This window comes from Centrocercus urophasianus, unplaced genomic scaffold, assembly GCF_019232065.1.
Source record: "Centrocercus urophasianus isolate 14NV4802_14NV808 unplaced genomic scaffold, USGS_Curo_1.0 seq_39, whole genome shotgun sequence".
In the NCBI taxonomy this organism is placed as follows: Eukaryota; Metazoa; Chordata; class Aves; order Galliformes; family Phasianidae; genus Centrocercus; species Centrocercus urophasianus.
Window position 1 is genome coordinate 3,411,114 of NW_024884966.1, and position 9,137 is coordinate 3,420,250.

A 9,137-nucleotide genomic window follows, 5' to 3' on the forward strand; every position below is an offset into this window, starting at 1 on the left:
TCCCCCTCCTGTTTATAGGCTCCCTTCAAGTACAGGAAGGCCACAATGAGGTCTCCCCAGAGCCTTCTCTAAGCTAAACAATCCCAATTCCCTCAGCCTTTCCTCATAGGAGAGGTGCTCCAGCGCGCCAGAAAGGGTACTGCTGTAAAAAGCAGCACAGAAAACTTTCCTGACAATGAGAAACACTGGATGTATGTAAAATAATCCCCTAGCTCTTAATCAGCACAGTGAATTTCCAAAGGGGTGATGTACTTATTAAATGGTTGACAAATGGAAATGAGCTGGGATTGCTTAAGCACTCATTACTAGGTGAAAGCAGCTCCAGACCGAGGCTGATGTGAGGGGCCAAAGCCAACAACGCAGTGTCATCCTTGCCAAAAAGCACACAGCAGTGCTGGGCAGAGGAGCAGCACCTCCTCCTCTTCACAAATGAGAAGTGATGGCTTCTGTAGAGCAAGGCTGACTTCAGCCTGGGGCTGGAGCTTGAGTTCTGTGCTTGGGATGGGTCCTGCATGCAGCCAGGAGTTGGACTCGATGATCTGTGTGTGTCCCTTCAAGCTTGGGATATCCTATGATTCTGTTTCTCCATTTCTGTCCTAGCTGCAGCTCTCCCATCCCCAGACAAGGTCTCCTTTCTCTGCAGACCACAGGAACCCGCAGCATCCATCCCAAAGGAGGACTGGACTGGGAGCAGAGGAACCAGGCAGCCTCTCTCTCCTCTTCCCACCATCAGAAGCTACGATGCTGGCTCAGCTGGTGATGAAATCCAAGTTTTGAGCCTCCCACTTCCCAAGAAAGAAATGGGCTGCATAAGGTCATTTGCAACCTACGTGAAGGGATTGTTGCTGAATTCCAGGCTGGATGTGGCTCTGGGCAGCCTGGTCTGGTGGTTGGCGACCCTGCACATAGCAGGGGGGTTGAAACTAGATGGGCATTGTGGTCCTTTTCAACCCAGGCCATTCTGTGGTTCTATGACATAATTCTATGGCCCACGTGGCACAAGATTTATCCAACCAAATAGAAACTAAGAGGACACCAATGCCTTCTAGCCCAGCTGGCCGTACCTGAGCCTGGGGAGCATCACTCCAAGCACTTTCCCAGAAGCTCTGCTTTATGAAGTACTCAGAGGAAGCACTGTAACTCTGCTACGAGCCAGTTTTACTCTTGTTATGACTGAGTGCTCCTCTGACCTGAGCTAGCAAAATCAATTCCTTGGGAAGCCCTGCTGTTCCAATCAGGTTCAAGCCCCGTAAATCACAACCTTCCTATTCTCCCTCTTTTGCCTCAAAAACTCTTGAAGTGAAACTACTGTGCCTTGATAATGTATTTCTCTATAGAGCCAGCTGCAATTCAGAATCACAGAATGGCCTGGGTTGAAAAGGACCACAATGATCACCCAGTTTCAACCTCCTGCTATGTGCAGGGTCGCCAACCACCAGACCAGGCTGCTCAGAGCCACATCCAGCCTGGAATTCAGCAACAATCCCTTCACGTAGGTTGCAAATATCCAGCAACAACGTTTTTAGGATGCCAGGCATGGAGTTTCTGAGCCCTCAGGATAAGGAGCCTTCATGATCCCAGTAAGCTACAATGCAAGGATAAAGAGCAGAAAGACAGACAAGGGAGATTAAAGTGGGATGACCGAGGCAAGCACTGCATACAGACACAGGAACAGGTTGCAAGGTGTGTTATTGCTCTGTATCTTAATATCTGTATTAGCAGATACAGCAAGCAAGGAGAAAAAGAAGTTCAGTTCCTGGCTCTGCTCATGCCTTCCTATGCAATCTGAGCCAAACCACTGGGTTTCTTTGCCTTCCTGCAAAACAGCCTGCAGACACTTCACAAATGCTGGATATAACTATGGGTCAGCATCCAAAATACCAGCCCAGGGCTGGGAAACCCACAGACAGCACAGTGTTAGGGCCGACACTGTGCAAAGCTGTTTGGCTGTAAGCACAGAGTGAAACCTACAGCAACCTCTGGCTTTAACTACTGACCTGGCTTGGGATTAAATGGAAAAAGATCAGTACTGAAAATAGCCATTTCTGTAAGAATATAAGGAAGTAGGGAAAATGTGCATTGGTATGTACAAAATCTCAAGGCAAGCTGAGTCTTGCATCATCTGCTATTATTACCACGTGCAGCTTTCCTGCACAGGTTATCAAAACTTGTAAAGCAAAAGTGAGCACAGAGAAAGCCTCTGAGGAACTCTCAGATGAAGTTTAGAGGCAGCTGATCCCACACGCACCCTTCCTGCAGGTTTCAGACCCCTTGTTTTGTTTGCTGCTTCCCACCATGCCTCTCCACCCCTCGCAGCCAGGAAGGCACCCAAAGGCAGCTCCCGAAGCTGCCAGGACACACATTCCCAGGGTGTCACAAACAGCACGCTGCCCAGTGCTGCATTTAACCATCTGCTGGCTGAGAGCTTGCAATGCCCAGGCTGAAGAACACAGGAGTTCTGTTGCTGGCAGGGAGCAGAATGGAGGCATCATGCTTGAGCAACTCTGCTGGGATAACGCACATGTCTTGCTGCACGTAGTAGGGCTGCACTGAGCACCCCCTGGAAAGCTTTGCTCAGCATGGTAGAGCACTTCCCAGTGGCTCAGTCAAGGAGTGTAGCATGGACACCTCCCACCCAATCCAGTCAATTAGTCCTGGTGCCCAAGACACTTGCATGGATACCCCTGGCCATCCCAAACCAGCAGCCTTAGCACCTGGGGGCACTGCATGGGCTCAACACCCCCTGCTCAGCTCAGCTCAATCAAGCATCCCCAGTACTCAGGGACATTGCACAGACCCTCAACCAGCTCAGACAGGGAGCTCTGGTGCCTGGGGATATTGCATAGACACCTCCTGCCATCCCAACCAAGCCATCCCAAAGCCTGGGGACGCAGCATCCAACCAAGCAGTCCCAAGGCCTGGGGACACAGCATAGCCACCTCCTGCCATCCCAACCAAGCAGCTACAGCACTCGGGGGGCACTGTACAAACTCCACAGCTATCCCAATTCAACATCCCCAGTACTATTAACAATCCATGCTTGCTGCTACCCCAACCAAACACCCCCAGCACATGCAGACAGTGCACAGACACCCACATCTGCTCAGCCACGCCGCTCCAGCACTCGGGGACGCAGCATGGACCCCTGCTACTATCACAACCCCAGCGCACAGGAGCACCGCACACCCCCCCCCCTTAGCCACCAACGTGGGCATCGCACAAACCACCCCCAATGCCACTCACCGCAGCTCTCCATCCAGCGCCTGGATGACGGCAGCGAAGCTACGGCTGGTCTGGTTGAGGTAGCGGTAACAGGTGCGGAGCCCGAGTCCCAGCGAGTCCTGAGGGCACAACGGGGGGCACAACGGGGGGGGCTGAAGGCGAGCGGCCGGAGGGAGCCCGGAGGAAGCGGCAGCGCTGCGCTGTCCCCGCCGCCCTCCGCCCCGCAGCCGCCCTAAAGCCGTCCGGGGAGCGCCCCGAGGGGGGGACAGAGCCAACGTGCGCTTCAGCAGAGCCGTGGCCTTGCTGCTGGCCGCCATGGGCACGGCGGGGGGGTGTCGGGGAGGGCCGGCCGAGGGAGGGGGGCTCCGCCCCGAGACCGGCCCCTAAGAACGGCGCGCCCCCTGCCAGCACCGCCATGCGTGCAGAGCACCGCGGCCGTGAGATGCACGGAGAGAGCAGAGCCCGCGTGAACGCACGGGAAGCTGCACGGTGCTGCAAAGCGGTGTGGGGTACCTGCGTGTCAGGGCTGATCCAGCACACAGGATGCTGCTGAGAGGCACCCCGGCTGTGCGATGCTCCCAGCAGCTGCGATGCATGCAAAGCACCCTGGCTGTGCAATGCTCCCAGCAGCTGCGATGCATGCAAACCACCCTGGTTGTGCGATGCTCCCAGCAGCTGTGATACGTGCAAAGCATCCCGGCTGTGCGATGCTCCCAGCAGCTGCGATGCATGCAAACCACCCTGGTTGTGCAATGCTCCCAGCAGCTGTGATACATGCAAAGCATCCCGGCTGTGCGATGCTCCCAGCAGCTGCGATGCATGCAGAGCATCCCGGCTGTGCAATGCAAGCACAGCTAGAAGCAGGAAGCTGCTGCAAAGCACCGCGACCGTGTGACGTCCCAAAGAGACGCGATGCACAACGCAACGCTGAAGCCGGGCGATGCTCCGAAGCAATGCAATGCTCAGAACTCGAGCAAAGCCCGGCCCGGTGCAACGCACGGCAGCAGGGAGCTGCTGCACAGCACTACTGTCAGGCGATGCTCACAGCAGCCGACCCCTCCCCGCGAGGTGACACCCGCCTGAGCCACCCCCCTCCCCGCCGCTCACCGGGTCCATCCGCGGCATGACGACGCGGTAGCCGCCCATCTTGAAGCGCAGCAGGTGGTAGATGTCCTCGGGGTGCCCCAGCCATTTCCTCAGCAGCTCCATGACGGCCGCACCGCCGCCACACGCGCTCTCGCCCCGCGCGCTCCCGACGCGCTGCTGCCCCCCCCCCCCCCCCGTTCCTCCCCCCGCCCCCCCAAACCGCCGCTTAACAGCCGGTGGGCGGGGCCGCTCCGCCCCCCCGTCCAATCAGCTCGCTCGTCCCATGGCTCGGTTAGCGCGAGGCGAGCCCATTGGGAGACGTGTCCTCGCACCAGCCTTGCGCCAGCCAATAGGTGTGCGGCGGAGCTGGTGTGACGGCCGGCGGGCGGCGCTGATTGGGTGACGGCGCCCACCGGCACTCGCGTGGCCGCCCTGAGGGGGCGAGGGGCGGAGCTTCACCATGGCTGCCCCGCCTCTCACCCTTCCTCACCCCCTCTTGGAGCATCCTCACGGCCATCCTGGGGACATGGCGTGCCCCCAGGCTCCTTCTTGCTTCACTCCCAACTAGAGCTGAAGTGCTTCTGCTTGGCTTCACTCACCCACCGTGCATTCCCTCCATGGTGTTTCTCCTCCCTGCTCCCTCGCAGCCAGTAGCCCCACAGAGCAGCCCACAGCAGAGGGGACCCACAAGGAGCCCAACCCTCAGGCCAGCCAAAATCCAAACCCTATGTCTGAGAAGATGAGTTTTACGCGCTCCATGTCACGCATTGACACCCCCAGAGCCACCATACTTCTGATCCATGGCTTAATGGTGGGTTTTAATGAGCAATTGCCACCCCTGCCAATGGGGCAGACAGCTCAGAGGCAGGCAGAGATGAGCAGCACCGAGCACTGCGGAGGGTTGTTTTCATCCTTTGGAAGGAAGCGGCTAAGAGCTGATGGAGAGAACAACCATTTAATTTTAACCACACCTAATCACTATACAACGCATACTCAGCTCTAAGCAGGCACAGGATTATCTAACGCTGAACTACATAAGGAAAAAAAAAAAAAAATAGGAACATAGAGCCATGTCACTCAGTGCCCAGGGCCAGATCCCCATCCCCTGGCAGCACTGCAGGTTGGCACTGAGGACACCACCATGTAAGCCTTTTCCAGCCACCTGGGGGTCCTAGGGCTCCTTTCATCACTACGTGCCCAAGAGGACACTGCTCTTTCTGGTAGATCTGCAGGTGCAGCCCTTTGCCTTGCAGCTTGCTCTGCAGCCAGTCGGAGGTGAACTGAATGGCACAATCAAGCAGATGCTCCAGATCCGACTGAGCCAAGAGAGATCCTTGTGTTAACGGGTGGATCTTCACCAGGTACAGGACTTCATTTTTAATGATGTTCCCTGCAAAGGGTCAGAAATAAAGAGATCATAAGGCTATTTCTGTGCAAGACGACACAGACCCATATATCCAGCCACTCTGATTTCAGCCTGATTGATCACACCTTGCAATGCCATTTCCTGTATCAGAGGTAGCTTACAAGAAGTAAACCTTCAGCTGGGAATAAACTGGAGGATAGTCTCTTCCCACCAAGCTTCAAGTGGATCCTTCTCTCACAAGTACCAACCACCCATGCTACAACAGCTCACTGCACACAAAGGCTGCACTCAAGCATCTGAAGCCTGCAGCTAGAGATTGCAAGCCTTCTCCTCCCCAAAACCACCACGTACCCTCTCAGCTGGATCAACCCAACGTCATAACCTTAAGGAGCAGAAGCTCTAACATGCAGATCTGGGTGCAGGCATCCCACCCCTCCTCTTTCTTGCTCTGCCACTGTGCTCTGGAGCTCACCCAGCCCTGAAAAGTATCTCTGGTCCAAGAGGGTGTAGCAGATGGGATGAGATGTGCAGAGGGCATCCAGTGCCCGGCCACGGTGGAATTCTGCAGACAGGATGTCAGAAGTGGGATCAGCCACCGGAGATGAGCACCAGTGCATTCGGCAGTTGTAGAAAACAAGGAAGCCTCCACTCTCAAAATACAGCACCAGCCTGAGAGACGCAGAAGAGATGAGTGAGATCACTAGCCACAAACACCCTGACCCACTCGTCGTATTCTGGTTTAGCTGAAGAGACTTGCAAAGAATGGGAAGTGCAGAGAAAGCAGTTTAGCTTTTAGGTTCTAAATACGCACAACTCATGGACAGTTATCCCTCCTGCTGCCCTGCAGGTTCTAAAGACAACAGCAGGCAGAGAGAAGTTCCCTACAGCCAGTTGCATGGGAAGACATACAAGTAGATTCTGAACATCTGCAGAGGAGGAGACTCCACAACCTCAAATTAAACAGTTCATAAGAGCTGGGTCTGCACTGTCCTTCAGTATTTACCCCTTAACACATTTCCAGTGGCTCTTAATACACCACCAGTGACCTGGGCTCCTACAATGGTATTTTCACTGCTGTTTCAAATACCCTAGATGCATGCTATTAATCCAATGATTATCCAATATAATACTAATGAGTCTAATAGTCAGATGCTGAAGCCGGGAGGAGGCAGAAGGCAAAGGGCAGAAAACTTCTCACTAAGGATAAAACACACAACAGCAAGACAATGAAGCACGTCCACAGCAAACCACCCAGTGCAGACTCCCTGGTTGAATACACCTCACATCTACTGAAGACATAATATCACCACTTATGCTTGCTGAGGGGAAAGAAGGAGAGGACTGAAAGCGTTTCCACAGCAATTTAGCCTGAACAGGGCCCCTCCAGAACGACAGAGGAACATTTGTAAGAGGCCTCTGCCAAATACCTGGGTATAGGGTCCTTCCAGTCCCCCCTCTTATTGGCTCTGCTTGCTCTTGAGAACTCGTTTGCCCGAACGCTGCCAAACAAACCGAAGTGGAAGCGCAGCCAACAGCCTGGGCCCCCTGCTGCACTTGGAGCACCAGGTCTGGAGTTCTGCAGTTCCTGCAGCTCTTCTTCCTGGGTCGGAGTCAATGGAGCACAAACCTGCCCTTGCTTTCCCTGAACAAGGGACCTAGACCCTGTGGCAGCCTCTTTTTGCAGCTCTGTCTCTTCCACACTTGGTTCTAAGGGAGAGCTGGCTGCCACAAACGCTAGGAATAAGTTCTTCCCATGGACCTGAGGGGGAAAAAAAGTGTGATGTCCTGAGGATCTCTGTTCAGATGCTACTCTGGAAGCTCCTGGCAGGACAAAGACGTCAGGGCAGACACACAGACACACTCAGACCAACCACAAGTGGCTTGAACAACACACACCTGCACCCACAGCTGGAACCACAATGCAGTCTGAGGTGAGGCTAGTGTGGCTTAGATAGTTATGGGTACCTACAGCATTGACATCCAAGTAGCCAAGTAAAACCTGGCTTTCTGGTCTAAGGGATGCCTCTGTGCCAGCTCACAGCTGAAAGGAACAAGCCTGCTGCTCCTCTTGACGTTCACATACTGAACAAACCAACTCATCTTCTATAAACCTTCCATGACAGCCTCACACACAACCCTGGTGCCACTCTCAGGCCACGCACCTTCTGTGACACAGATGCATGGTAGCTGTGGCTTCCCTCTCAGACCTGCCACAGATTGATATGGGTCACCTTCAGCACAGCTCACCTGGGAATCCTGGAGCCTCAGGGCATTCAGGTCATTCACATTAATCTTCTTGCTGCTTCCCCCCACGTTGGCCACCACTTGTCCCACAAAACGTGAGGTCAGCAGCTGGAACTTCCTCACTGATGGGCCCTCTGGCATCTCTACCAGCTAAAAGGCAGGTCCTTCTCACCCTTGGTGCCTTAGAGCTGAGGGAAAGCTTACAGCTCAGAAAAAGAGCAAGAAAACACAAGGAAGCAACAGCCCACATTCGCATCAGCTCACAGCAACTGAAACCAGAGCCTTCAGTAGGGCCTGCTTCAGCCCCAGCCCTCCAACCCATCTTCTGCTTGAGCAAGGACACATGCTCACCCACTGCAGCTCCCAGCCCATAAGAGGCAGAAGCAGCCTGTGTAGCAGCCACCTACACAGGGTGGTGAGCTGCAGTGGTGTGTGAATGTACCCTCAATAGGGCTGGGCGAGGCAACACAGCTATAAAGCCTTCATGTGCTGCAGTGGGCCAAAGCCTTTCAGGAGAAGCTCCAAGAGATGATGTATGTCAGAGAACATTATCTGGATCTAAGACATGAGATAAAAAGGTATTAACTGCTTATACAAACATGATTGCTTTAGCAGCAACAGAAGACTGAGCTCAATCCCCACGCTTCCTAGGGCGGGAGGTAATTAAATCACACCCTAGCTCCATTTAGCTACATACTACATTCAGACTACAGGCAAAAGCCAGTAACAGGTCAAGAGCCACCTAGAAGACATTCCTGCTGCTAAAGGTGCCAGCAGCAATCCAAAACCCTGGGATCAGCTCTTGACACCAAAGGCTCTGACCATGCCCTCCAGGTCTTCACCCTGATTATCCAGGCACTGGATTTGTGTCAAGCAGCACAGTACAAGGAATTCACCCAACACCTTCACACACACATTGCACACCCCCCTGCCCTAAACACTGCACCCAGCCCCCAAGCCATTACCCTGCACACAACAGACTGAGCAGCCACCTCCCTTCTTCGTTGACAGCTTCTTCTACCTCATGCTCCTGAACCATTCCCCTGCCTTCAGTCACTTCTCAACACTCTCACAGCCCAAACCAGCACTGCCCTTCTCCTATCCCTTACACCCCAAAATCTCCTTACCACCCTTCTCCAGAGAAAGAAGGCCCTTCCAGCCACTAACATATAAGCAGCAAGAGAGCTCCTCTGCTGGCTGGTAAAGGAGAAGTGGATGA

At 54.2% G+C, this 9,137-nt stretch overlaps 1 protein-coding gene across 2 annotated transcripts; it reads right to left on the reverse strand.

The window, feature by feature from the left end:
* Positions 1-5,244: 5,244 nt before the first annotated feature.
* NEIL2 (nei like DNA glycosylase 2) lies at positions 5,245-9,117 on the reverse strand. 2 transcript variants are annotated; one of them, XM_042832685.1, is made up of 5 exons: positions 9,046-9,117; positions 7,922-8,106; positions 7,102-7,433; positions 6,147-6,343; positions 5,245-5,698 (listed from the first exon to the last, which is right to left on the reverse strand). In XM_042832685.1, exons 2-5 carry the CDS (start codon positions 8,057-8,059, stop codon positions 5,382-5,384), a joined length of 984 nt encoding a protein of 327 aa, XP_042688619.1. In that variant the 5' UTR covers positions 8,060-8,106; positions 9,046-9,117; the 3' UTR covers positions 5,245-5,381. The 2 variants fall into 2 exon arrangements, with proteins under 2 accessions (XP_042688619.1, XP_042688620.1); XM_042832686.1 differs by lacking the exon at positions 9,046-9,117 and having other exon boundaries at positions 7,922-8,131.
* Positions 9,118-9,137: the final 20 nt, after the last annotated feature.

What these genes read in the sequence shown, in the direction of transcription:
- NEIL2 (XM_042832685.1), bottom strand. Translation starts at nt 8,059, where the DNA reads ATGCCAGAGGGCCCATCAGTGAGGAAGTTCCAGCTGCTGACCTCACGT. An exon ending in TGAGGCTCCAGGATTCCCAG is followed by an intron (nt 7,434 to 7,921) that starts GTGAGCTGTGCT and finishes TTTCCCCCTCAG; the next exon opens with GTCCATGGGAAGAACTTATT. An exon ending in TGGAAGGACCCTATACCCAG is followed by an intron (nt 6,344 to 7,101) that starts GTATTTGGCAGA and finishes TGCGTCTCTCAG; the next exon opens with GCTGGTGCTGTATTTTGAGA.